Here is a 26,955-nt window from a genome sequence, read left to right as displayed (position 1 = left end):
ATGCCATGTCCAAACAATGCCTAAATTCATTGCTCGTTGTCACTGGGACAAACAAGTCGTCTTTGTCCCCCGAAAAAGACGTCAAAGTTCAGGTGTTTCTATTGTTGGATGGGTGTAATGGGTTCTCAGACGCAGTCCCATGGTTTGAACTGAGTCGATCGGATCTTTTTACAAAAATACTTCTATCTGCTTCTATGACATCTTGTGATCACTGAACAACCATTGTGGACATTTATACACATAGAATAGTGGTAAGAGGAAACCACTTTGGTGGCTTTGCAGTGTCACTCACTGCAGTGTAACTAGATACCTTTGAGCCTAAGAGAGCAGAACATTCAGCCACATGATCCAAGAATAGAGCCGGGTCTCATCTTCTAATACCTTGAAAATAGTCATTACTGCAACAAATGAATCATACGATGGGAAAAACAGTAATGCTGCATCACATGCTAAATTAGCAGCTTTCTTACTTAGTGTGAGCTAGAAACAATGTTGATGGTGTGAAAAAAAAACCTGAGGTTTGGTCTTTTAAATTTAATAAATACAAATAAATGCTTCACAAACACTTAATCTTTTTTACATCCAGAATAATATAATAACTATATATAGTAACTGTATACAGTCCTATGACAGAAATGAAACAGTCTGCCCAACCTTTAAGTCACCAAATATGTTCATATATTACAGTATGTGAATATAATTTAGTATTGTGATCCTGTGCAAGAGATCTCCCAGATAGCAGATAGGCCAAAGTAATATGTAATAAATCATATTTTCAAATAACCATAATAGACTGCCTAAAAAAAAAAAAATGTTTTTTTTTTTTTTTTTTTATCTTAACGGTAATTTTTTGTTGATAATAACAAAACAATCAAACAGGAACAATGTGTTGCTGTAAGCTTTTCAGCCTAAGGATCTCGAGGTAAAATCCATGCATACTTTGTGTTTTCCACAGTTTTGTACTACTACTAGAGGGGTGTCAAAGTGGGACATTTTCAAATCCTGCTCATGGGGGGCATCAATGATAATGTGACAGGAATTGTAATGACAGATAAGCTCAAACTGATCAGTCATTTGAAATGACCAGGTCTTTTATAGATTTACAGGTGGAAATGTAGTAGTTTTGCAGTTTTTAACATGGCTGCCATGTAAACTCACTCTTGAGCTAGATAGGAGCCTGGAACCAAACCAGAAAGGCCATTTCTTTTCACCGTCCACCATCCATCCTCACCTTGTTCTATGAGGACCACCACATCCCCAACAGATACAGAAAGTTCGTCCTCCCCCTAAACAAGGACAGAAACCATCAACCAACAGATTAAAATGAATAAGAATTAAAATATGTGAAAGTGTTTCTCGAAGAGGTTAAAAATCTATGCGAAGAAGCTGACCTGTGCCACATAGTCATACATGGCTTTGTACTCCCCACTGCTCAGCTGGGACGCCTGATATCTGGGAATGGAAGCATAAACTCCTTCTGATGTTTCTGCAAATGAGAAATAATCAGTTACTGAGTGTAGCGACTCAAAATGTGTAACTGTTGGTATCACATTTCATCAGATAACATCTCATCAGATCAGTAGCAAGACAGGGAAATTATTTGTTGGTGGTGGTGTGAAGTGGTTTCCTAACCCTTTGGTCTAACATCAGGTCAGTTGAGATATCTATCATTATTTAGAAATTGCACTTTATCTTGACAGCTCTGGTACTGTACCAGCAGGTTGTGTAACTGGTTCATTGATGCTCAGCTTGGACCCACTGGAATTGTTCCCCTGCAGAAGATTTGAAATCCTACAAGTTGGGGAAATGACTCATTAAGGCAACATTGATAATCATCAGTTTTTATCATAATTTGTTTTGCTAACATTGTGAAATTCTGACCTTTTCCTGACTCCTCCGACAAATCCACCACAGCTATTTCTCTCATCTGCAGAATTCCTCTCATAGTAGTTTTGGTATTCAATTTTAGCTGCGGAGAGACCATTGATATTCATTAAATAAAAAGATATTGCTTCATGGGTTATGTCCTGTTACATACAGCATCACGTGTTCCCCGTGACAGACATTCAGCTAACTGTTTTAGCTCCAGCTGAGAGATAACAGTAAAATTTTCAACTTGGAACATATTCAAATCCAAATGAGGAAGGTCAGCAGGGCGGGTGCTTACCTGGGGGGGTTGAGCCAGTTCTTTTCATCTCCACAAAGCAGTTGTTCTCTGTGACGATGTCACATTTTTCCAGCGCTTTCCTCACATCCTCGTAACACTGAGAGAGCAGGATGAATTCTAAATATACAGTGCAGTGTATCGTCTTTCTGAGGGTGTGTAGAAACGGCTGCACCCACCTCATCATCTTTCACACTCTGCATTGATAGATGGTTACAGTGCACCCACAAGGCATTCCTTAGTTCGCTGAGGCGGTCTTCTTCTTGCTGCTGAAACATCTGCAAAACAGTTCAATTGAAAAACTAGGAAATAATCCAGAAAACATTAGTGTATGTATATTTCTGAAATGGAAAAGACTGCTCCTTGCATGACAAAAGTGCCCAACATGCCTTTAGTTTCTCTACAATCTGTCAACTCAAACGTTTAAAGTTACCATTTAAATGCCTTTACAAATATATTTTAGTCACTTGAACTGTATGTGCAGCTTTCCTGGTTTGTTTTGTGTTTTGTTAGTTACCACCTCCAACTGACCTTATAGGGATTTAGAAAGTTGCTTAGCGTCTTCAGCTGTGTTGATATCATCACACAACACTTTGTTGCCCGGACATTTTTTTGTAGATTAGTGATTCACAATGTACTTTACAATTAGGAAGTATTACACATCCTCGTTGGCTTAAAAGGCCTCGGGTAATACCGCTATTGGTCTAAGTCTGTACATTTTAAAAAGCATCAAGCCATCAAGTGCAGTCCTGACTTGACAGATACAAGAAGAAACGAGAAAAAACACATCCTCTGATACCGTACCTCACACGTCTCAATGTGCGTTGATTCCCACTCTTGACGGATCTTGTCAAGCTGGTCAATGTTTAATTTGTACTGTTTCTCTGAAGACAAATGAAATAATTGTAAAAGAAAAACCAAGACCTTCTATGGCACAGATTTAATTATTGAATGTTATTGTACCATTTTCATATGTCATTCATATAAACATGGGTTTATATAGTGCATCATAATTTTTTTGGGGGGGGACCTCAGTAAAAGAAAAGCGAGCGACCATCATTCTAAGAAACGTTTCTGGTGAACCGCTGTGGCTTCCTCTGTTAAATAACATTTTCAGTTTCAACATTCAGCATCTCACTCATCTCATTTTTTTCTTACCTGCCTCTTCTGCAGCTTCTCTGCACTGCTTAGCTTTGTTGTTCATCTAAAAAGAAAAGAGAACAGAATATGGCACATTGGCGTTATGTTATCTTGTAGGAAATGGGGTTTATTTATTGTTATATGAGAACACAAACAGTAAAATAAGTGCTTAGTTTATTATGGCTAAATCAAATCATAAAGTCAAAGAAAAAAAATTACATTTCCCAATCTCTGTCAGTGGTGTGGAATAATAACCCCTCTGTTTACCATCAAAATCTATTTATTAAATATATATATTCTTCCTAATAAACAAAATATCCCTGTTTTTGTGTTAGTGTTTGTATAAGCATATATCATTAATTAAGTGCCCATTAAACTGCCAAATATTAGACAGATATGATAGAGGACTAGCATTTCTAGTTCTAGCCTTTCTATTGTGGCTGAAGGGGGGAGGTTTCACTGAGCTCACTTTAAACCTGAAGACCTACCTACAAGCATGATTTAGTGATGTCAGATCTAGTTTGGAAGCAACTCACGGTCCAATATGGAACTTACACAAGTATCATGTGGAAACCTGAAAAATTATGTTCTCGTAGAAGGTCGTAGAATGAATCACACCACAGCGCAGATTTACCTTCTCAATCTGTTTGGGGGTGGCTGTGAGGGCGTTGCCTGTCTTCTCAGCCGTTTGCTCTGCCTCATCTGCCTCCCTGCACCGCTGCTCATAAGATCTTTTAGACTAGGCGGAAACCAGAACAGAAACCATACACTGTAAAACTATAACATCCCTGGTTTGTTCATTAGGGCTTAGCTCTACTTCTTAAAACCCTTGACAGGAAGTGAGGATGAGTTTGAGCCAAGAAAGAGATGTCATGCAAGTGCACCGAGAAAGAAAATAGATCACTCACTTCCTTCCTCTCAGTGGAGAAAAACATGAGCTTTGGCTCCTAAGTATAACCATCACATCAATGTTTTATAACACTGGCATATACTTTCAGCAAAACCATCTGCCTCCAACCAAGCATGACTGTTCTTTTACATCTTTTCACAATAAGGTGTAGCTGCACACTTCAAGCCATTGTCTTGCTTATACAAATGAGATATGCAAGAGTCTGTGGAAACTGTTAACAAGCACTACCACAAATCTCTGGAGGTCTGTTATTATTATAACTTTAAATAACCAATGAGTTGATCTTACGTCTATTGTTTTTTTGTAGAGGGAGGTTTTTGTCTTCTGCACCTTCTCCATGATGACATCAAACTAAGAGGCAAGCACAAATTGTCACAGAAAAATGTCATCAGAAATCTACAAGGAGAGAGGCAACTCTTTTTTCCCCCTCTATACAAACAAAGAATAGCATTTCATGGGTACCTTTTTTCTCTGCTCTTTCTGTCGCTCTCTGAACTCCTCAAGTTTCTTCACCTCCTCCTTCAGCAACCCAGACAGGTGAATGTGCAAGTTTCCTATTTTTTCAAGTTCTGAAAAACAACAAATCAAGTGGCTAAACATTGACAGAGACATGCAGAGATGCCAACAAAAATACTCAAGCAACCTAATGGAGGAAGTTTATCTTGTTCTTACGTGTTTTCATTTCATCAAAACATGTTCTTAAAGTGCTGTGAAAGGAAAATGAACAAAGCACATTCTTAAAAGATGCCACAGTTTTATGCATTGACATATTCCTTTAAAACAAGATTATGGCTTATAGAGAGTGATTAAACATATTCATGATCAAATGCACACACACACTTACCAGATCTCATGTAACCCCCCAGCCTTGCGAGCAATTGTGACCAGTTCCTTGCCATATTTCTCCTCTGCTGATGCCCTACATTGGCAATTAAAAATCATATGCTGCAGAACCACATTTTAATGACAGCGATTTACTGATTCATGTAGCGTACAATTTTCCAGAAATCGGTCAGCTTACCTCATTTTCATGAGCTCCTCCATGTCTTTGCACGTCCGTCGACCATCACTAAGTCTTTGACTGATGGTCTCATAACCAGCATTGCTGATGAAGTCAACTCCCTATGAAAAAGGCCAAAATAAGGATAGTTGTCTAAAATGGATTCTCACTTTAATTTTAATTGTTTCTGTTGTTCAGCTTTTAAAAAACAAAGTTATCACCTTTAGGGAAAAGCTGATGATTTGAATGAGACTCAACAGCAATGTTCGCTAAGGTGACTCTACTTAATTTTTTAGATGGATTATTTTCCATCTAGATGTATTGTGGTACCTTACCTCAGCTACAGTAAAATGGAAATTTTTACATGCTGGGCTGTAAATGGAAAGCAACAAAGAGGGAGACACACTGGAAGTACCCACTCATTTAAATATGTTCTAGAGTTACATTTTACATACATGAAGACTGATATAACACTGAGGGTGAAGGGTGATAGGGAAGCTCACAACTTCATGGTGTAAACGGAAGCTATGGTGGAGTGGAGATGATTGTCCTCCAGTTCCTGATACATTGCTCGGGGTAATGGTGCTAAACTTGTAGTGCTGGTAATTATTTTGAGTTATGGTCCGTTTCATACATTTGTTAAAAGGGTGCTCTGGACAGGTGTGAAAATATGCAGTGAGACAGCGAGACAAATAAGGGAGATGAGCATGAGCATGCTTAACAGGAAGCCCACAAAATTAATTTCAAACTTATGGTTATGACTATGACATCACTGTGGTGAAGTATTTTTGTGTTCTTGTACACAAACTTCGTGCTGAGAAAGAGCTGTTTCGTTTGTGTGACACACCTGGTTTTGGATGAATTAGGGAGGATGGACACAACACAGAAATAAAAATGTTTTTTCACATCAACACTATCACCATTCAGTGAGATTCAAAATGAGACAAAGCAAAACAATTTGAGATAACTGGAAGATGAAACATAGGATAAAGTATTTAAAAAACTGTAGGCAGGCTACAAATGCTGAAAAACATCACTAGTATACAGTAAACACTGTCCATATCATATAAAAAGCATAAATACAGTAGGTTTCATAACTCCAGTGAACATATTGAATACATCACTGGCTTCACAGTTCAATAAAACTTATGGTCAATTCATCTCTGAACATGAACATCAGCAAAAAATAAGGAATCAATTGTATTACTCCAACTCACCCAAAAGGCATCTTTAAACTGTAATGTCATCTTGGCAGTAGTTACAAATAGTCCCTGCTGGAGAATCCACTCGACTTTAGATCACGTTAAAACTCTCAACAGCGTAACAGACTGAAGCTCGAAACAAGTGAAACGACTCATGACACATTCAGGAAACAAGCCTTCACTTACTTACTCATTTGATTTAAATGAGGAAGAGCCGCAACATGTCAGTGATTACCACAACTCAACTGACATGAGGAATAACAGCTAATGCAATTGCAAAAAAAAAAGGTTGTATAAACGTAATCAAAACCAATTTCTTTAATTACAGACTGTTGGTTTAATCAGCTACAAAAAAAATTTTTTTTTTAATGTCCTTAATAGGTTGTTAACATTTAAGTCCCAGCCAAACCTCCATGTAAGGAGCGCTCAAAATAAGAGGAATTCCCGACAACATTATGCAATCCAGGACTTGGGCCTGCTGCAACACATGTACTCTTTTGTAATGCTTGTGATGTTTAGATTTAGCTGACACTCATTTTAGAGGACACTGACACTTTGTGACAAAAGCACGTGTTGCAATATAGGCACGTTACTGTCGCAAATGATTATTGCCAGATAGGATCAGCAATCTCTGGAGAGTGGGTGACGTAAATACCATTACTAATCTCAAAGTACAACACAGAAAATAAATCACACTGCATCCTCAAAAAAACAAATGAAGAAACACAACAGTAACCAAAAACATCTGGTTATAACTCATCATGTGCTACGTGCAGCTGTCTGCCGTAGTCTGTCACTTCACTGTTCATGAACGTCTCTTGATTTTTCAAAACTTCAGCCTTTGAGATGTGCCCATCTCCATCGTGGTCCATTTCCTTGATGAGGTGAAGAGCCTGTTGATGACAAGGAATCAAAAAATAAATCAGGAAATCAGCTACCATAACCATCTTGGAAAAATTATATATAATGCTTCCTGACAAGCTAAAGGAGCATCTTAGGTATTAAAACTCAAGAATTTGGTGTTATGTATTGTATCTATTATACCAAAAAAATTTGTGCACATGAGGGAGCAGTTGAGTCTTACTTCTTCTCGTGCTGAACCGTAGCTGTTAGGTGCAACCCAGCGGAGCTGCTCTTCCCGATTTAGCTTTCCATCCTTATTTTGGTCATAAAGCTCTTCGAATCGCACGGTTTCCTCAATCTCCCACTGTGAAGGGGAATCCTCTGATAAACAAAAAACAAAACATGACCACTGCATATGTGACAGAGATTGAACACAGAAGAATTAAGAATTGTTCATGTTTTAAAGTAATCTCTATGGTCTTACCCTCACCACGAATGTCTCCAATAAATTCATTCAGAGAGATGAAAGCATCTTTATCCGTATCATATTCACTCAATACATCTTCAATGGCAAAATCCTGTTAAAAATGAAAGTTAAATCAATCAATTTTAACATGAAACAAAAAAAAAACAAAACAGTCTTATAATGAATGGAAGAATTGATTAACATATCAGGTTTTAAAGTAGGAGCCAAACTTGTCTTACAGCCATGTGATCCACTTCAGAAGGGTGGGTGAAGGCAAGAAACTCCTTTACATTGAGGCCAGGCGTCCCGTCCACATCAGCAAAATCAAAGCGCCTCTTCTCCTTCAGATGGAGCTAACGGGGATATGAGCCCGTGTTATTGTCTCACACATATAATAGGCTGTGGCATAATGTGTAACAGGACAGTCAAAGTGTGCCTACATGTCTGAGAGACTCCTGCTCTGGATCCTCAAGATCAGCGTTGACGTCAAAACTAATAAGCTGGTCATGGGCGAGCGTGTTGTATTCCTCCCATGTTACAACGCCGTCTTTGTCAGTGTCAAACTCGGGGAACCGCTCCTCTGCATCGTCCAGAGCATATTTCCTGTAGACGTGCTGAATCCAAAGAGTGATCTCTTCTGTGGATAAAACAGAGAGCAGGCTGAGTGTGACCTTTAACGCCCCTATGTTTACATTTACTTTTTAGAACTATAAAGTTACCTGCACTCAGCAGATTGTCACCATTCGTATCAATCTTCTTTACAATTTCCATCATCTTTTTCCTCTGATGTGCGGGGCTGAGTTTCTTTATCTCATCCGTGGTCTAGACATGTATGAAATAAACAGGGTGAGCAGGTGATGAAGAAAGAGTAGAAACAGGGCTGAAGAGTGCAAGAATATAAATACAAAATATGAAGCCACCTCATCTCCCAGCAGGATATTCATGTCGTGTTCAGGGTTGTGCTGTTGGCCGACATAATGATCTTCATGAAGATGTTTATGAGAGCTTTGTCCAAATCCAAACTGAAGTAACAGCAAGATCAACAGCGAAGTGGATGCCATCTGTGGAGAAATACAATTGATAAGAATAAAAAATTTATATGGGAATAGAAAATAAGTGCACACGTTAAAACTGACCTAGCAAAATGCAATTGCGCAGCCTGGTGGCCAACTGGTGGAAGTTAAAATAAAACCTACTAAATCCACTGTGAGCTGCTGCGTAGGTCTGAGATGAGAGACAGAAACAAAAAGAATTGATGCCAGGTAGAAATATTTGAGGTTGTCGAGATGGTCATTTATAACTGTTTATACTTAATGGTTTGGGAGGAAGAGAGACAATGTGACTTGATAGGCTACAGACTAACAGAAGTTGAGGACACAAACAAAAGGTTCATACAAAACGAATAAGCAGAGTTAAAGACAAGGCAAAAGAGTCAGTAATAACGTAAATGCACGGAGCACACAAATATTATATGAATGTTTTTTGTGCTCTCACCGTGGAAAGTTCTTCTAACAAGTGTTGAAGTCAGGGTCGTTTACACTAATGGAAGGATGTACTTCTGGCCACGAATTTCAAAATAAAAGTTTTATTGCGATGACGATTTTTTTTTTTTTTTTTTTTTTTTTTTTTTTTAGGAATCTACAAACCAGCTAATGCATGGAAATCCAAGTTCATAAGATATCACGTAAACAAGGCTGACAAAAACATACAAAGATTACTTAAAGAAAATTGAGGTATGTGCTATAGATTATGTTATTTTGCATGCAAGAAAATACTTCCCTTGTGTTTACACCTTGTATATTTGATTATATTGTATGTTAAAACCCCCTCAAAAACGATAGGATTTTTCCATGGAAAAACTTGTATCATCATTAATGACAAGCACAGGTCATGTGAGAGATGCCTGAGTTCCCCAGTACAGATACAGGGGCAAATGTGAAATTAATTCTCCCAGCAAAATAATCTGCCAGTATCTCACCACCCAAATGAGATATTTGCATAGGATTCAAGGCAATAGTGTTTTGTCTATTATGTGAGTTGCAGATGGTTGACCCAGAACATCCTCAGGACCTGTCTTGGGTGGACTAACAAAGGAGCAATACAGGATAACAGAATGAATAACGACTGGTGTGAAGCTACGGACATTATTGGGAAACACTTCTTCCCGGTCTTCGAATACCTGACTGGGAAATGCAGACCGTTCTATCTGCCGAGGGAACTTTCTGCCATCCTCATCACAGCTGTTTACATCCCACCACATGCTAATGCGAAGCAACCAGCTAAACGCTCGTCCAGAGGGAGCTGTGATTGTGGCAGGGGACTTTAACAATGCAGAACTAAAGGTAGATCTGCCCAAGTTCCACAAAAATGTAAGCTTCCCAACCAGAGACAAAAATACTCTGGACCAAGTGTACACCAACATCTCGGGAGCATACAAAGCTGAGCCATCTCCACACCTCGTCTGATCAGACCACCTCTAACTGATAATGACCCCATCCTACAAACCGGTGATCTGCAAAACAAGACCAGCTATCAAACTATTAAAACTATTCAGGTATGGAGCGATTACGCTGCTTCACTACTGCAGGACTGCTTTGGAAGCACAGAGTAGAAAGTGTTTGGACAGGGAGCTGACTTGGAGGAGTGCACCTCCTGTCCTGGCCCACCTACGCTTCTGCACTGAGACAGTAACGACCACCAAAATCATAAAATTGTTTCCTAACCAACCTGGCTGGACAGAAATGTGCGGAAAGACAGGAAGAAATGGACAGAAAGAGACGCTGCTGTCAGGTCAGGTGACATGCTTGCCCACAAAAGTGCCCAGAGGGACCTGAAGAAGGGCATCAGAGAGGCCGAGCACAGGTACGAACAGCGCATCGAGGGACACTTTGAGAACAACAACCCCGTGAGCATGTGGAGAGGACTTAAAACCCTGACTGACTACAAGAGCAGCACCACACAGATCAGTCAGGACAGGAACAGTGACTTCCCCGACACACTGAACCGCTCTTTTGCCCGCTTTGATACACAGCACAGTGAAGCAACAGCTGAGAGGACTCAGCCCAAGGAGGAGCAGACACTCTTCCTTCAGCACCACCAGGTGAGGTCCACTCTGAGGAAGATCGACATCACCAAAGCAGCTGGACCAGACAAGGTGAATACCTGTACCGACCAGCTAGCATCTTCAACCTCTCCCTACAACAAGCTGCAGTCCCCAGCTGCCTTAAATCCACCACCGTTGTCCCTGTCCCTTTCTCTCCAACAGACCACAGAATGTCAGGATAGGGAACCGGACATCAACGACCATTACATGCACATTACATTACATTACATTTAGCTGACGCTTTTATCCAAAGCGACTTACAATAAGTGCATTTCAACCATGAGGGTACAAACCCAGAACAACAAAATCAAGAAAATACAATTTCTACAAGACAGCCATACTACAAAGTGCTGTAAGTAAGTGCCATTTTAAGCGCTACTAAAGTGCTACCTATTCAAGGTCAAGTTGGAAGAGATGTGTTTTTAGTTTGCGGCGGAAGATGTATAGACTTTCTGCTGTCCTGATGTCATTGGGGAGCTCATTCCACCATTTAGGAGCCAGGACAGCAAATAGTTGTGATTTTGTTGAGTGTCATCATCCTGAACACGGGTGCACTGCAGGGCTGTGTGCTCAGCCCAGCCCTCTTCACCCTCTTCACCCATGACTGTTCCCCCACCTACTCCTCCAACACAATAGTGAAATTCACCGACGACATCACTGTGGTGGGACGCTAACAACGACGAGACGCACTACAAATAGGAGATCTAACATTTGGCTGAGTGGTGCTTGGATAACAATCTGGTCCTCAACACCACCAAAACAAAAGAGGTCATTGTGGACTTCAGGTGAACCAGGAAGACCACACCCTCTCCACTCTACATAAATGGGGAGGAGGCAGAGGAGGTGGACAACATCAAATTCCTGGGACCTGGAAATTGTAATGAAGATACAAATGGTGACAAACTGCCCCCTCAGCTTCTGGTAAACTTCTGCAGAAGCACAATAGAAACCATCCTCTGGCAGTGCGTCACTGTGTGGTATGCCAGCTGCAGAGCAGAGAACAGGAGAGACCTGGCCCGGGTTGTTAGAACAGCAGAGGATTGTGGGAGTTGCACTCCCTGAATTGACACTATGAATGCTGGCCGCCTACAGAAAAGAGCGAGCAACATCTGCGAAGACATTACACACCCAGGTCATTCTCTGTTTGTTCCCCTGCCATCAGGAAAAAGATACAGAACAATCAAAACCCGGACTAACAGGTTGAGGAACAGCTTTTTCCCCAGAGCTGTTGCCTCCACCCCCTTTGCCCTTGATCCTATGGTCATGTGTTCCAAATATAGTTTGTAAATAAGCCATTCAAAAGGCACATAAGGTAACTCACCACAGCTTCAAGTGCTTCTTGGTGTACTTACATATGGAAACACTTACAGCTATGGTGGCCGACAAATAGAAACACTTATATATGTATTAATCACTATTACTGTCTTGAAACAGTGTAAACAGATGAGGTACTGATCTGAAGAACTAGTGAGCTGTCAAAGCGTGTTTAAGTATTGTACTTTGATTAAATGGTGTTAATATAGTTCATGTTTTGTGAGTCCATTTTCGTGATCTTAAAAGAAAAAGATTTGATTAAATGCTTTTATTTTGAAGGCAGGTTCCCTTCTCTTGTGGTATTTCCGCTGTTTGAATTGGACTTGACGCAACTGTGGCCTCAACCAAACTTCCCTGAACGTCCCGCCCCATTTTCCCGGTTGCTATGGTAGACAATTTGAAGTCCCGCCCCTTGACCCGAATTCCACAGCAGGTAACTGGCTGGCTCAGACATTGTTTCCATGTTACGGGGAAACCATTGGACGAGCTCTACGCCCGTCAAAAATGTAAACGCAACCGACTTCCTGCCTTGTTAGGTTGTCCTCGCTGTCATGTATTTATCTGACATGTTTTTCCATCAGCTCTGACAAGACAACTTTGTCCGCGGGCTTGTTCTATTTCTCACCGACTAAAGCGTTGAACAAAAGGCGGGTCGATGTCCAAGGACAACCGCCACGATGGACGACGGCGAGGCGCTGGGCAGCACCGTCTCAGCCCGAGAGTTAGCCAAGGTGGGGACGGGAGGGAGAGGTCTGGTAGTAACAGCTCAGGCTCCTCGCATGGAGGAGGTAAAAGCAAGAACGCATCCATAACCGCTTTGAAGGTATGTGCTGGACAATATCTCGTTGCTAATAGTTGAAATACTGCAGTGAATTCTATCAAATGCATCATCGTTTCAATGCACACTTTGCCAGCTTGAACTAAGCAACTGGATAATTGAGATTTGGATCACTTGGATAACAGTGCTGGCGGGAAGGGACTATTTTTTTTTTTTTTTTTTTTAGGGGCACTTGCCTCCTGTAGGTGTGATGTATGTCAGCTTTGGTGAGCCACCCCAGTTCCTAAAATTTAGAGCCTTCTTAAACACAACTACCTCAGTGGTTTTTTTTTTTTATTATTATTTTTATCAATGGATGAGAGGATTTTGAGAAGATGCAAGTTCATCATGAGGTTACTGTGTATGTATTATCATATCATTGTTAAAGCCAGACTGTGATAACAAATGTAGTGTTATGTAAAGTAATGCAGGAGTACTGGGGTCAAGTCTGTGCCAAGGTTGCCCGCTGTCCCCCCCCCCCCCCCCAACGTCTTCCTCCAGACTTTCTTAATTTGTACAACCATGTGGACTTGTGTGTCTTGTCCTCAAGCAGCCTGTGAATCACTGAATACGGAGTCCAATCAGATCCAGAGCATCACTCCGTGCACACCATCTCTGACCCCGCAGCTGTACTGTCATCACTGGCAACACAGGACGTGGGGTGGGGGGAGGGGGCAGGCCGGCTCAGTGCACATGACTGTGTTGTGGCAGAAGGAGAGTGAGAAATGAGAAGCACACAGAGAGAGAGAGAGAGAGGGGGCTCTGATGTAGAGCAGGGAGAGAAGAGAAGCTGCAGGAAGATGCGTGCAGAAGCTAGTGGCAGGCAGATAAGGAGGAGGAGGCAGTGAGTCGGGCCTGAGGAGCGGCTGCTAACTCAGCAGAGCGCTGAGGGCTCAGGCTAGATTACAGACAGAGTTACAAGCAGAATAGTCAAAGTGAAAGGGAGGAGCGGCAGGCTATTGAGCACTTGTCTCTCTCAGTCGCCAGTGGGAGAGCAGTTAACACAGCTGGGCAAGTTGCTGCAGCAGTGTGGACGACACAGTGGGAGTCTATTTTGGTCCTGCTGTCAGATGACGATGTCACCTTTCACAAGTGGCACTGCTGCCGAGGGGGAACAGGTTGCCTGAAGTGGGCTTCTAAGTATGTCAGGAGTGGATAAAGACGAGGAACCTGCTTACAGACTGTACTTCTATTCTGTATGTATCCTCTAATATTTTGACTTTCACTGTCTTTCCAACCGAGTTAGTGATCCCCCACACTGTCTTGCTGCTTGCATCTGTTTGCAGACCTTTCCAAAAGAGAAACCTTACACTTGTCCCTCACTCGGCACAGTCTGTAAAATAGAGGTGCTGTCTAGTGCACGGGGAAGGACTGCCAGGTCTAAGGAAGAGAGCAGAAGTTATGATCCATACAACGTATCTTATTCTTCTACGGTGCAGCCCAAGAGACGGCTTGTTCGCAGCTGATTAAGGGGCTCAAGAGAATGGTTGCTGTAAGCCTTTTTTTTTTTTGTGCATGTGGCTGCTGCACACAGATCAGATCAGTGTAAGGCATTCTCAAAACACTCCTCAACCGTCCAATGGCTTCCCAGCCCAGGAAATACAGAGTAAATATTTACAGTCTTAAGATGAGATATCGTGCATTGATGCTGCCCCACCTCAGTACTATTTGCTCATTTTGGCAGGCTTGTGTCGATGTTCGTTTATCTCTCCGAAGTCGTTTTCTACTTGGCAGAATGAAGCCTAGGCCACTTGACATGTAAAGAATTTTGCTCACCAAAAGTAGGTCAGCTGGGTATCTCCCTTGGGGACATTAAATAGTAACGGACCAATACACGCATGCTGCTTTTGCATGTGTAACGTCTAATGAGCCATGTTCACGTTATTCTATTAACCTTGAATTAACGATGATATATATATATTTTTTTTATGAAACCCAATGCATAATTATTGCTTGTTTCCTTGTTTTTTTTTTAATAGCGAGTGTGGAAGAATAATCAATTCACTGTAGCTTTCTTGTCTAAATGGTGTTGCTCATGAGAGGGAGCCAGGGAAAGAGTGAGAACGGTTTGTTCCATGACTCATTTTCTATAAAGAGGAGAACTGGCTCTCGATTTTTATGTTGGTTTCAGGTAGCAGTGTATTTTAAATCTGAAACTGCATCATACTTGTCTAAAATAGTCAGGTCTGGTCTGGATTTCAGTCAACATTAGATTAAATCATTTATGAGGAGGACAGAAGTAGTGCTCTGCTGGGAGTGGAAGATCCAGAATGATAAGCCCCTAGATATTTGCTCGTGTTGTTTTGTAAGCAGATTGCCTGAAGTCAGAATCTTCAGTGATGCAACATTAAATCGAGTTTAATAGCGTTGTAGTTGTTATTGTTTAGACTTTTTTTTTTTTTTTTTTTATGCAATAATTCATGAGCTGTCTGATCAAACTGTTAAGTAACAAATTGTTTCTCTGCGAGATGGGGATGCAGAAAGATGCTGAGGCTACATCTCATCACAGGGCATCTCATTGTCCCGTAAGTAAAGGGTGCAATGAAAGACATCGTGCAGCATTTAATTTGGTTCACACAGTACCGTTCTCACCCGTGGTTGTACTCAAGTTCACTGATGCATATTCGATGTGTAGGTCAACCGTGATGCATGCTGGGCACAGAGTGGGCTTCGAGCTTCTGCCTCTAGCTGCTTCTTGTCACTGTCAATGCCAATAGACCTCTTTCATACAGTTAATATTACAGAACTGTGGCTTCAGCCGTGCCTCACAACTGCACACCAGTGTTGGGGGCAATAACTGAAACAAGATATTACAACATGCTCTGAAATATTTGGTTGTGTTGAACTTTTTTTTTGCACATATTCAGTCTCAAACATCAAACCGTCTAACATGTGGCTAGTTTAAAATATGAGCCTCTTAAATTGACTGCAACCTTTTTTTTACTTACCGTTTGATGTAACTTAAAATGCATAATGCATTTAATCAATATTGAACATAACTAATTTCCTTCTTCCTTGCTATTTTTAGAGCTATTAAAACACATTGTACTGCTGTAAATTGTATTTTAACCACTGTTCAAAATCAGTGTGCAAGATGTATTATGTTTTAGGTAACCATAGCAACAGTGCTTATGCTTCAGGCTCTGTTACTGGTAAACACTTATAAAACTATTTGGGTTAGAAAGTAAGCCTGGGGACAGTCAGCGTTTCTGTTATTGTCGACGATAACAAAATCCAAATCAAATGTCTCAGCACTGTCTGTCGCACTCAGTCCGAAGTACCCTTGTTCCTGCTGAAGGTCTTTTTAAAAAATGGGCCACATATGCATTACATTACATTACATTTCATCCAGCTGACGCTTTTATCCAAAGCGACTTGCGATAAGTGCATTTCAACCATGAGGGTACAAACCCAGAACAACAACAATCAAGAAAGTACAATTTTCTTCAATTCTATTTTATACACTCTAATTTCATTAATTGTTGTAAAAAAAACTAAAATATTCCAAGTAAATATAACCTTTGGGCACTGTAGTTATTAGCAAACATTACTCAAACATGATAGTTGTGATAGATTTGGTTCACTAGGGAATGTTTAATGCAATAAAAAAACAACAACAACAACAAGTGGTCAACAGGTTCCGGAATATGAAGGAACATCTCACTCTGCGTAAGAGTCTGTCTCATTGATGACTGATGTGTATTTAAAAGTTTTACTTACTGCACAGAGGAATAAGCTACATCAGGCATAGGCTACACACATTACATCTGGTTTAACTTGAATATCACCAGACTTCTGCTTTAAATTGACCTTCATTATTTGTGGCCACGAAATGAGCCCCAGAAGACATTTCCTGTTTGCAAAACATGAAAAGTAATGGACTTTGTGGAAAACATGCTGCACAGCTTTGTGTCCATTATGCCACCAATTATGGGACATTTAATGAGCGTGGAGACACTGTGTGTGTTTGTCTTACAATTTATCCTCTCTCTCGTAATAATCGAATGTGATACAAGCCTCGTTTTGGGCGACATATTGGCGATATTGTATGTAAAGTCACCTTTACCACTACATTATTAATCACAGATGTTTGAATGCTCTTCCTTTTAGCTCTGGGATAAAGATGAGGAGAAAAATCCAATGAATTTGCATGTGTTAAATCCTCTGTCTCTGCTGCAGGCCTCTTTCCAGCGCTCCAACAGCCATGACAAAGTGCGAAAGATAGTCGCTGAAGAGGGCCGTGCTGCTCGAAACCTCATTGCCTGGAGTGTACCTCTCGAGAACAAAGAGGAGGAAGGTGGGTAGCTGCATGCAAAACAAACTCTCTGTCCGTGCTAATATTCTGATTATGCTGCGGGTGTTGCTGCTGATGTCAAATTTTTATGTAATACCCATAGCTTGGGGCCAGTGGAAATAGTTTATTTATTTGGAGCATTACAGTGACCACCTTCGGCAATGTCATTAAGAGTCTGTGACCTTACTTATAGAAAATGCTGTTAATTGTAATACAGTATCAGCTGGAGCCCAATGATGATTTTTCATCTCATGACTCGGCTGATAAACGATAACGGAGTACTCGGACACTTTTAAGCAGTTCATACCCAGTTTCTAGTCATCTTTCACTGGACATGTAGAATATATAATATGCAATAGTGTCCAGTGTTGTGTATAATGCTTCAGTGTTCGAACCGTTTTGATAGCCCCCATGTTTTGATGTACATTTTGAAATCCTCTCACCTTAAAAAGGAGAGCTCTGATTAGAAGGTAACTTTCAGCCTGTCTCCTAGACGATCGTTGTTGTTCCCCTTCACATTATTTCTGCTCTGTATTCAAGTGGGCTTCCTTTATACCAGTCTACTGAGAACTCTCCACACCACACACACACACACACACACACACACACACACACACACACACACACACACACACACACACACACACACACACACACACACACACACACACACAGGCTTTCCTACCTCTGGTTCTCCTCCTTCTTTGTGGGTCGGCTCAGTTGTTTATTCTTCTTTTCAGCTCTTGACTTTGTGGATGAATTAAGTTCCATAATTCTTCTCGTTGCAGTATTTCAGTTTATGATGTCGTATAGTTTGCTCTTTCATAAATGAAGTCAATCCTTTATGTTCAAATGATTGTCTTGTTCGCGTCTTGGTTATTGTACATTTGTGACATTTGGATCACGTATACATTGTTTCTTGACTTAGTTTAACCTGACAGTGTTTATTTAATCAGAAACTAAATGTAAACCTCTTTTCTTTTCTACATAGCAAAGTCCAAAGGCAACTCCAGTGGCAGTTCCAGGTCTCAGAGGATCAATTCTGGACAACAAAGGAATAAAAAACAGGTTGGAATATCACCCTCTCCCACTAGAGGGCCCTGTTCACTAACCTATTTCATCCTTTTCCTTTGCCTCACACTTCCCTCCAACCCCCTGTGAATCTATGATGGTTGTGCAACTTTAGTTAAAGGGGAACAATACTACAACCCTAATTTCAAAAGCCAGACAGAAATTCATAGACCTTATGCTGTTGGAAAGGATGCATTAATCAAACACGGTGCTTTTTGTACTTTCTTTTGTTTCTTGACACATCTAATGTTTCAAAATTCTTTCTACAATGTCAGCTACCAAATAATCTTCTTGCCAGTTTTCTCTTGTTTCTTATACTGTACGTACTGTACTCTATGTTTAATGCTAGACAATGATAATGTTCATTGTTTGATACTTACTGTATAAAAATGAGATGCATTAAATGTTATTTATTTTTGCACCTTAAATGTTGTCCACGGCCCGACATTTTACCATTTATAATTTGTCATTCTTGGGGTGCTGCTCTGAGTAAGAAACACTGGATAAGACATACATGGTGTCGCCATTATCCCAAGAGGCTCAGAATACTCTCAGTATTTTCCATCATGTTAGGTTTATATGCACGATTAGTAATAAAGCTTTCCATGCCAGCAGAAAAAAAATAAATGCTGTAGCAGCTATATTTACACTGTAAGATAGCTACCTGACACTGTAATAACTGTATCCATGCTCTGTCTCCACAGAATGCTTGTGTGGACAGTAAAGGCACAGCTGGAGCCTTGTTGGACAAGGGGACAGAGAAGAGTCCCACCAAAACCAGACAGCCCCGCAAGGTGGACCTGCGAGCACGCTACTGGGCGTTCCTCTTCGACAACCTGCGTCGGGCTGTGGACGAGATTTACGTCACATGTGAATCCGATCAGAGTGTCTTGGAATGCAAGGTTAGGCAGCTGTCACCAGCGCAAACTTTTTGGGGTAAACTGAAAGGTTGTATGATTTATGAACACTAGAGGGGGACATTGAGATCACAATGTTCAGAGATGCTCTCTGAAGGATTGCTGGGTAGAGAAGTATCACAAGGCTCTGTCTCTCTGGCCTGAATGACTGGAATGAAAACATTTATTGTATGTGTGTTGTGGGCATCTGGGATATTCTGAAACAGGATTTGGTCATTTCAGCTCCTTCTTGTTCTACTTTGCACCTAAAAGTAACAACTGAATTTTGTGGAAGTGGTTTTTTTTGTTGTTGTTGTTTTTGTCGGTGCAGCCCTGTTGTGGCACTGCCATGTCGCTCCAGGGCGAGCTGGCACGATACTGCCGGTCCTGTCGTTTATTGATTCCTCTGCCATGCTGCATTATGCTGAGCATGGTTCTGGTGGCGGTTTGCGGTCAGTACCGTAGCCCAGCTCCCAGCGGTGTGGTCGGCTCGCTGTCAGTGCCACAGTGCAACTCCCAGTGGTGTGATAAGCAGGCTGTCAGTTGTCCTGTGTCAGACAACAGGCTGCTAGGAATTTTTTTTTTCTGTTTTCTTTTTTCTTTTTTTTTCTCATACCACTCTATCTCTCTGCACTCTAATGCTGTCTAATGGCCATGAACCTGGGCACTGCTCATAATCCCCCATCCCACCCAGCTTGGGCTTAATGGACACTGATAGATGATGGAGTCATCTGGAGGGGAAGCAGAGTGCTCTGATAGCCCTGAGCCACAATCCCCCTGTGTAGCTGTGGGCAATCTGCATTGTGTGCTCTCACGAACTGCCCAACATTTTCCACCTAGAAACTGATGAACATAAACGTAATCATCATCAGTGTGCGATGCCAAATTCTCAGCCAAGGCAGTGTTACTTTTATACTTTATGTAATTTTGAATGACAACTATAGTGCCGACCTAATATAATGTTTTTCCAGTCAGAGGGAAATTGTTCACCCTGCAGAATGATTCATATGTGCTTATTAATGAAGCGTACACCTCCTTAACCCACGGCCTAATTACTTCCCATACACTGTTCCTTCGTCCCACTTTTTTATTTATTAGACACCCAAAGCAGAAAAGCTACTCGGACACCATTCCTGTTTGCCCTGTTTGCAGCTGATGCTCAAAACTTGTTTTTCCAATTTCTATGATTTTCTTACGTGAACTGAAAAAGGCTATTCTGCTCTTATATGGTTACCATTAGAAATACATAACAATGAATAGTGTGTATTATTTACTTGCAGTCAGTAACTCTGACCTTGGCTGAACATGTTCATTTGTATTTCAATGTACGGAACAGAGGCTTTTACTGCCCACCTCACTTTATGACAATGCCTCTTGAAGGTTAAACATTGATCAGTCATTTCTCATGAAACGTTATGCGAGGGTTATATTTGGGTAAGTGTGTCTGTTAGCATGCCGCAAGTCACTTTATGGTGCTTTCACTCACTGTTGGTTTATCTGTCAGAGGCGCAGCAAACCTCTTTCCATCTCGGCCTTCATTACCAAATGAACACTGGGATGTAGCTACTAACCAGCCCTGATCAGCAGACCTGCTGCTGGACACATCTTTCACTGGCCTGACTTGTCTATTAACTAAAAGCACTGTGAAGCTTTACTCTCAATTACCACTCCCTTCACGCTCCCCGTCAATCACTTTTGTCTGTTTCATTAGAGCTTTGGGAAAAAGCTCCACACAGCCCCCCACCTCTGGATCATCAGCGCTGTGACTCAGTCCGAGTGCAGATAATAGGCATTTGTTATCAGGAATTTGTCTTCTTTGTTCTTCCTCCAAGCTGTCAATCTCCTTAGACTCATTAGAAATATGCGGACCTGCTGGCTCCTGCTTTCCAGCAAAACTCTTGATCTTTTGAAGGTCCCTTTTGTCAGTTTGAATAGATCAAGCGGATTTGGACTATCAGCAAGCATTTAAAATACCTGTTTTTGGTGTTTTGGGGGAGCGGGGGGGGGGGTTGATATGTATGTGTTTATTTATTGTTTTTATGCCTTTAATGTTTATCCCAAACAGCCCCTATATAGGAAATACAAGGGCTGAATAGGGCTGAAATTACCAGGTATTAGTAGCACAGAATAATGTGCAAATTATTTTCTCAGTTTTTTTTCTCAAAAAAAAAAAAAAAGAAAATAGAAAAAGAGGGAACAATACCAAACACAAGTTCCCAAGGTGACATATTCAAATATCTTGTTTTATCCTAGTAAATACCTTCAAGATATTCAGTGTACTAGCAAATACGAATGTGAATGGGTCATTTTTGTTTGAAAACCGAGTTGCAAATGACCTGATTAACAAAATCAACCAATTCATTCATCAAGTAAAACCTTTCTCTTAAGGGTCTCAGTGGATTTTTTGGCATATGAAACAGAATTACATTTTTTTTTTTTTCAATTGTCGACCAAATATTGAATGGCATACGGTACATGCATTGGATTTCTTTAAGTATGTAAATTATTATGAGTTATGTTTATGATCTGCCGTTTAATTCGTCTCCATCTTACTCTTAACCTCAGGAGGTGTTGATGATGTTGGACAACTACGTCCGGGATTTCAAAGCTCTCATAGACTGGATCCAGCTTCAGGAGAAGTTGGAGAAAACTGATGTCCAGAACAGGTGATCCAAAGTTTACTCTTACTGGCTGCCTTTCTTCTTCTGTCACTCTCAGTCACTTCCCATTTTCAATTGCTCCCTGCGGCTAAGCTGGAAATGCCGGTGTCTGGTCCCTTGGCTTTGAGTCACAAACAGAATGGATCAATAGCCTTGGCTTTAATTTGAAAAGATCCGTGAGTTTATTGGCTTCTCTTTAACACAGTGACCACCGCAGCCGTAAATTGACTAAGAAATTAAATTCCCAGTGCTGCCTCCCAATTTGTTCATTTAAAGCGCGCTGTTAATCAATAAGACAACCTTAAACTTTTACACGCTTCATTTGTTGCGCACAATGCTACAAGGGAATCAGCCATCCATCTGATTTGCCAAATTTGTGAGTCAAGTCGGTGGGTGTTTGGGAACTAGGAACTGTAATTAGGTTTAGTGGTAAGTAATATATGCTATTTTCACATTGTTCAGGCCCACTTCTTTAGCCTGGGAGGTGCGTAAGATGTCTCCAGGACGTCATGTGATGCCAAGCCCTACCGCAGACAGAATGGTACCCTCCTCAGGTACACGTCGCACACTCAACTTTAGGTAAGCGCTGTTTATTGTCATTTCTAGTCCATTCTCTGTTTGGTTAATTTTTTTTTTCTGTCATCATTAGGTATCTGATTTGGTTGTAAAAAGTTACACATTTGGATTTTACGAGCATTGTATCATAAGGCCGCCTGTTATTCACCAATCAATATTTGTAATGATGCACTATGCCTGTTTTTGAAGCAGTTAGAAAGTGCAGCCCATGATATCCAGCAGACAGCCAATGATTGCTGATGGTGAAGCATTTGTTTAATGCAATTTGTTGCTCTCTCACTCTCGGGCCACAAAATCAGTGCAAGGTGTAGAGGAAAGTGTCAGTTAAAGACTGCTGAAGCATCAGTTCAATATGTGCACTGCTCTGTAATCTGATGCTGCAGGAAATGGATATTGATCATGACGGAGGCCTGTTGTCCAATACAGTCCCATGCTATCTCGGAGTGGAGCTTACCAGGAAGGGGTTAGATGGATCTTTAGAAGTGTTTCAGACAAGCAAGACAGTAGGAGCTGCTCAGAGACGGGAATTAATAAAACTGAAAATTTGATCTGTTGACAGTAAAGACTTCACTGTGCAGGTGCACTTTTGCTTGCTCTCATGCATTGTGTGTGTGTGTGTGTGTGTGTGTGTGTGTGTGTGTGTGTGTGTGTGTGTGTGTGTGTGTGTGTGTGTGTGTGTGTGTGTGTCTCTCTCTCTCGCTCTCTCTCTCTCAGTGGTCCTCCCTCAACACTGGCAACAGGGCGGCTCTCCCACACAGGCCCCAGCTGGGCAGACCGAGTGAAGTGCACTCAGTCCGCCCCTAGCTCAAGTCAACCGACCGCATCCCCGGCAGAAAAACCCGGTAAAAAATCTCGCGTAAAAGCACTCTAAAGAACGCATGGTTTCATCTTCTTGATTTACGGAGTGACACATATGTTTCCAGGTAAAAAGGATGCGGAGGGCTGGGAGACCGTACAGCGAGGACGCACTGCCAAACCTCGCTCTGCTGCCATAGTCGCCAAGGTCAGTCCTGTCCTGGCTCATGTCACCCCAAAACAGGACAGCGCCAAGCGTAACGAGTCACATCTGCCGTCGCAGGAAGAGCAACAACTCCGTCCTGAGTGTCCCCTGGAAAAAGACGTGAGCCGGACGGACACTGAAAAGCAAGTCCCCGTGAAGCCAGACCCTCTGGAGGAGGTTGAATGTACAGAGAACGGGCACATAATGGAGGTACTGACGTTCAGTACCTTGTGACGTCTTTCTGCCCAAGCGGGCCCTGAATATCAATAATTCACGAGTAGCAGTGTAACATTAGACCATTTTATCAGCCACATTTGTTTTTGTTTTGGTCTCCATGGCGTTCATAGACAGACTGTCCAGAAAGGCATATCAACTTTGAAGCGATTGATTGTAGACTGACATTTCAGAGGCAGAAAAGCCCATTTTCACTGTCATGAAATGAATACTCTGACGACGCATCAAGACACACTTGGTAAGAGTGTGTTACAGCCATCGGCTGATTTAGAAATACAAATCTGTATTTCCAGTCTCTCTGCTTAGTTTGACCATAACTGGATGTTGAGGGCATGTCAGTACAAGATCCCCTGCATGATTTGTGTTTTTAGCCGTGTGTTGAGTATTGACTCATTTGATCTTTTAATTTGTTTTTATTGCTCTCATGAATTGCTTGAAATATGCACGTCTTTAATTGAGTTTGCGTGTGTTTGTGTGTGTGTGTGACTGTCGGTGCAGCCCCCAGCAGAGAGTGTACAAGACTCGGGGCAGTGTGTCGACGCACCCCGTGAAGACGCGCCTCCCCCCGTAGCAGCTCTTACCCCATCCCAAGCCCCAGAGTGTACCCCATCCACAGCCACAGTCCCACCAACAGACATTACTTTATCAGTCCCAGTCCCTGCTGTGGCTCTCACGACATCCCTAGATCTCCCCCAGACGGATGGGCCCGGCATGCTGTTGGCCTTTGGGGACAGTGTGGCTGAGGGGGGCGCGTCACAGGGCATGGCTACATCTGCTCCTGGACAGGCTGAGGCTCCCATGGCAGCGGTGAAACTGGAGAGTGTGCTGGACCCCACAGAGCTTTCTACTGTGAGTGCTGAGAGATGGAGGAGCAGAGGGAGGGGAGGGCTGGGAGGGCAGGGACCCCCAAGGGTCCTTCACCGCCTAAACAAAGTCAGTCTCAAGAAACCTCCAGACCAAATGTGCAGGCAAGACCGCATAGCTCTGTGTAGTGTTGTTATAGCACAGTTCACTGTTAAGAATAGCTGTGAGTAGATGGCCTTTGTACTCAAGCAAGTACTCCCAGGGTGTTTTCTTAAAGTAATATCTGAACTTGGATTAGTTATATTGGGCACTTTTGGTAGTTCTGCACAGTAGAAAACTGAAGTTTCCAGTTTGTATTCAACCCAGTGTTAAATCTTTTGGTGAATGTTGTCTCGACTCTAAAACGTGATGAAGTATGTAAACGCAGAGCTCCACTCACTTAATCGAGGATAAATATACATCTGATTGGAATACTGTTAGATTTTTAGGTGATGAATGAAAGCAAGGAGAAACAACTTCCATTCAAATCTGCAGTGAATGATATTTGGTCTTAGTTTTCCCACCAGTCTCGTCTCGTCCAGGCCATACTTGTCTGCTTACACTCAGAACGATTTAACCTACTCATACATACCTCAAGTAAAAGATGCATAACTTTTGAGAAGGCTTGTCCTCATTTAGCTATGCAGTTGATTCAGAGTACTTGCTGCCCTGGATGCTGTGAGTCATTCCCTTATTTTTACCATATCATGAAAATGCATAAACTACCCAAAATACTTAAAACCTGTTAGTAAACTGACAGTTTCATAAGAGCAAAACCATCAGTTGCCTCCTTCCACCATCTCTTCACCCTCACTGTTGATGTGCCATGCATGACTTTTGGATGCTTCCTCACTTGTGATACTTGTGATGATTGTGTGGTACAAACTGTGATTGGTTTGATATTTCCCTTCAATCTTTGGATCATGCACCCATGTGCAAAACAGACCAACTGCACAGATCTAAAATATGTATAGGTGCTCGCAATATTTACAAAGACAGTATGTATCACGAGATCATTGCTTTGGATGGCATTACAGTAACAGGAATTTCCATATTCTGGTCACTGAGTGTGCAGTTTGTTGATCTATGAAGTTTGAAACGTGTTTGAGGGTAGAATATGTGCCATGTGTTCAGCCCCAGTCCATGGCAGAGGTTCTGGCCAAGAAAGAGGAGCTGGCAGACCGTCTGGAGAAAGCCAACGAAGAGGCGATCGCCAGTGCCATTGCTGAGGAGGAGCAGTTGACCAGAGAGATTCAAGCAGAGAACAATGACCTTGAGACTGACAATGAAAGTGACTTCTCTGTAAGCTCAGTCATGCTTATTCATACTTGTAAATATTTGATAACTTTGGTTTTCCCAGCCTCTTTAAAAAAAAAAAAAAAATATTGACTACAATTTATTTAGCTTTATTGTGAACTGACATGAAAACACAAATCTGTACCACAGACTGCCATCGGCAATGGAGGTTGTGGAGTCAATATGGATTGGATTGACATGCTGGCAGATTATGACGGTATGAAGGGAAACATCTAATTGACAACTCGGCTCATTATAAAGGCAAACATGACACTGAAGGCTATTTTACTTTTGTTGTTTGTGCTGTAGCTCGTGAACCGTGGCGTCAGAGTACCTCATGGGGGGACATGGTAGAAGAAGAACCTGCTCGGCCTCCTGGACATGGGATCCACATGCATGAAAAATTATCCTCACCGTCACGCAAAAGGTACAAAACATTTTCTTTATTCTGTGGTTGGTTGATTACATCTTTTTTTTCACCTGCCGACTTTATTTTATGACACATATTTACAAATCTACACAGTCCGGTCAGTTTGACAAGGATTTAACCTGAGAATCAAAGGCCCACTTACTATGTCTCACCTCTTTCTTTTTAGGTTACCACCCAGAATGCCTAAACCCAGTGTCTGTTAGTGTCTATGTCTGCCTTACACACTGTTGATAAGGACAGAAAGAGATGAATGATTTGTTTCCATATTTTTGACAGGACCATTGCCGAGTCAAAGAAGAAACATGAGGAGAAACAGCTGAAGGCGCAGCAGCTGAGGGACAAACTGCGGGAGGAAAAGACGCTCAAACTGCAGAAGCTCCTGGAGAGGGTGAGTAAGCCGTGCCGGCTTGATGGAAAGCACCCTAAAGAAACTCCATGCAAGCTAAGCTCAGCCTGGCTCACAACGAGAGGTTCTGTCAGCACACTGCCCGATAGAATCACTAAATATTATAACCCCTTCCAGTCGCATCCAGGCCAGCTGGCCACGGGCAGTCGTGAGAGAGACCCCCCCCCCGGCCAAAATCAACACGCTTTCATGAAGTTTGTTTTTCTACTCCAGGCCATGGCAAGATGAGTGAGTCCTAGTATAAGTCAGGTTAACCACACAAATACATGAAGTGGTGTATATTCTCATTA

At 41.8% G+C, this 26,955-nt stretch overlaps 3 protein-coding genes across 8 annotated transcripts in view; 1 reads left to right on the top strand and 2 right to left on the bottom strand.

The window, feature by feature from the left end:
- Positions 1 to 43: 43 nt before the first annotated feature.
- On the bottom strand, positions 44 to 6,520 carry pstpip1a (proline-serine-threonine phosphatase interacting protein 1a). Its single transcript, XM_069163411.1, has 15 exons — positions 6,432 to 6,520; positions 5,236 to 5,336; positions 5,059 to 5,133; positions 4,887 to 4,921; positions 4,677 to 4,783; positions 4,503 to 4,565; positions 3,939 to 4,043; positions 3,323 to 3,368; positions 2,969 to 3,048; positions 2,344 to 2,442; positions 2,168 to 2,264; positions 1,882 to 1,969; positions 1,715 to 1,791; positions 1,392 to 1,486; positions 44 to 1,286 (listed from the first exon to the last, which is right to left on the bottom strand). Exons 1-15 carry the CDS (start codon positions 6,459 to 6,461, stop codon positions 1,155 to 1,157), a joined length of 1,230 nt encoding a protein of 409 aa, XP_069019512.1. The 5' UTR covers positions 6,462 to 6,520; the 3' UTR covers positions 44 to 1,154.
- Positions 5,621 to 9,259, bottom strand: rcn2 (reticulocalbin 2). Of its 3 annotated transcripts, XM_069163412.1 has the most exons (9): positions 9,220 to 9,259; positions 8,862 to 8,949; positions 8,646 to 8,786; positions 8,445 to 8,547; positions 8,166 to 8,362; positions 7,965 to 8,078; positions 7,744 to 7,837; positions 7,501 to 7,640; positions 5,621 to 7,309 (listed from the first exon to the last, which is right to left on the bottom strand). In XM_069163412.1, the coding sequence occupies exons 3-9, from the start codon at positions 8,784 to 8,786 to the stop codon at positions 7,166 to 7,168; spliced, it is 933 nt and encodes a 310-aa protein (XP_069019513.1). In that variant the 5' UTR covers positions 8,862 to 8,949; positions 9,220 to 9,259; the 3' UTR covers positions 5,621 to 7,165. The 3 variants fall into 3 exon arrangements, with proteins under 3 accessions (XP_069019513.1, XP_069019514.1, XP_069019515.1); XM_069163413.1 differs by lacking the exon at positions 8,862 to 8,949 and having other exon boundaries at positions 9,220 to 9,258; XM_069163414.1 differs by lacking the exon at positions 9,220 to 9,259 and having other exon boundaries at positions 8,922 to 8,941.
- A 3,434-nt stretch (positions 9,260 to 12,693) lies between these two features.
- Positions 12,694 to 26,955, top strand: part of scaper (S-phase cyclin A-associated protein in the ER) — a 57,006-nt gene continuing 42,744 nt past the window's right edge. The window contains exons 1-14 of one of the 4 annotated variants that reach the window (XM_069162393.1): positions 12,694 to 12,965; positions 17,139 to 17,256; positions 18,245 to 18,321; positions 19,029 to 19,226; positions 21,786 to 21,886; positions 22,343 to 22,459; positions 23,171 to 23,298; positions 23,380 to 23,459; positions 23,535 to 23,666; positions 24,189 to 24,539; positions 25,668 to 25,835; positions 25,980 to 26,046; positions 26,139 to 26,256; positions 26,536 to 26,647. In XM_069162393.1, the coding sequence (XP_069018494.1) occupies positions 12,798 to 12,965; positions 17,139 to 17,256; positions 18,245 to 18,321; positions 19,029 to 19,226; positions 21,786 to 21,886; positions 22,343 to 22,459; positions 23,171 to 23,298; positions 23,380 to 23,459; positions 23,535 to 23,666; positions 24,189 to 24,539; positions 25,668 to 25,835; positions 25,980 to 26,046; positions 26,139 to 26,256; positions 26,536 to 26,647 (1,935 nt within the window). In that variant the 5' untranslated portion in view covers positions 12,694 to 12,797. Of the gene's footprint in view, positions 12,966 to 13,730; positions 14,156 to 17,138; positions 17,257 to 18,244; positions 18,322 to 19,028; positions 19,227 to 21,785; positions 21,887 to 22,342; positions 22,460 to 23,170; positions 23,299 to 23,379; positions 23,667 to 24,188; positions 24,540 to 25,667; positions 25,836 to 25,979; positions 26,047 to 26,138; positions 26,257 to 26,535; positions 26,648 to 26,955 lie in introns of those variants that run through there. The other 3 variants (XM_069162392.1, XM_069162394.1, XM_069162395.1) reach the window with 3 other exon arrangements.

Source organism: Embiotoca jacksoni, unplaced genomic scaffold (assembly GCF_022577435.1).
Source record: "Embiotoca jacksoni isolate LCO1_2020_lvr unplaced genomic scaffold, fEmbJac1.0.p SCAF_3, whole genome shotgun sequence".
In the NCBI taxonomy this organism is placed as follows: Eukaryota; Metazoa; Chordata; class Actinopteri; family Embiotocidae; genus Embiotoca; species Embiotoca jacksoni.
Note: the sequence above shows the minus strand (reverse complement) of the source record. Positions and strands in the feature narration are given on the sequence as shown.

Coding starts and splice junctions, on each gene's coding strand:
- pstpip1a (XM_069163411.1), bottom strand. CDS start 6,461: ATGACATTACAGTTTAAAGATGCCTTTTGG. Junction 4,784..4,886: donor TTTTGATGAAATGAAAACAC/GTAAGAACAAGA, acceptor GTTGTTTTTCAG/AACTTGAAAAAATAGGAAAC. Junction 3,049..3,322: donor AGAAGCTGCAGAAGAGGCAG/GTAAGAAAAAAA, acceptor ATTTGTCTTCAG/AGAAACAGTACAAATTAAAC.
- rcn2 (XM_069163412.1), bottom strand. CDS start 8,786: ATGGCATCCACTTCGCTGTTGATCTTGCTGTTACTTCAGTTTGGATTT. Junction 8,079..8,165: donor AGCAGGAGTCTCTCAGACAT/GTAGGCACACTT, acceptor TATCCCCGTTAG/CTCCATCTGAAGGAGAAGAG. Junction 7,838..7,964: donor CTGAAGTGGATCACATGGCT/GTAAGACAAGTT, acceptor CATTTTTAACAG/GATTTTGCCATTGAAGATGT.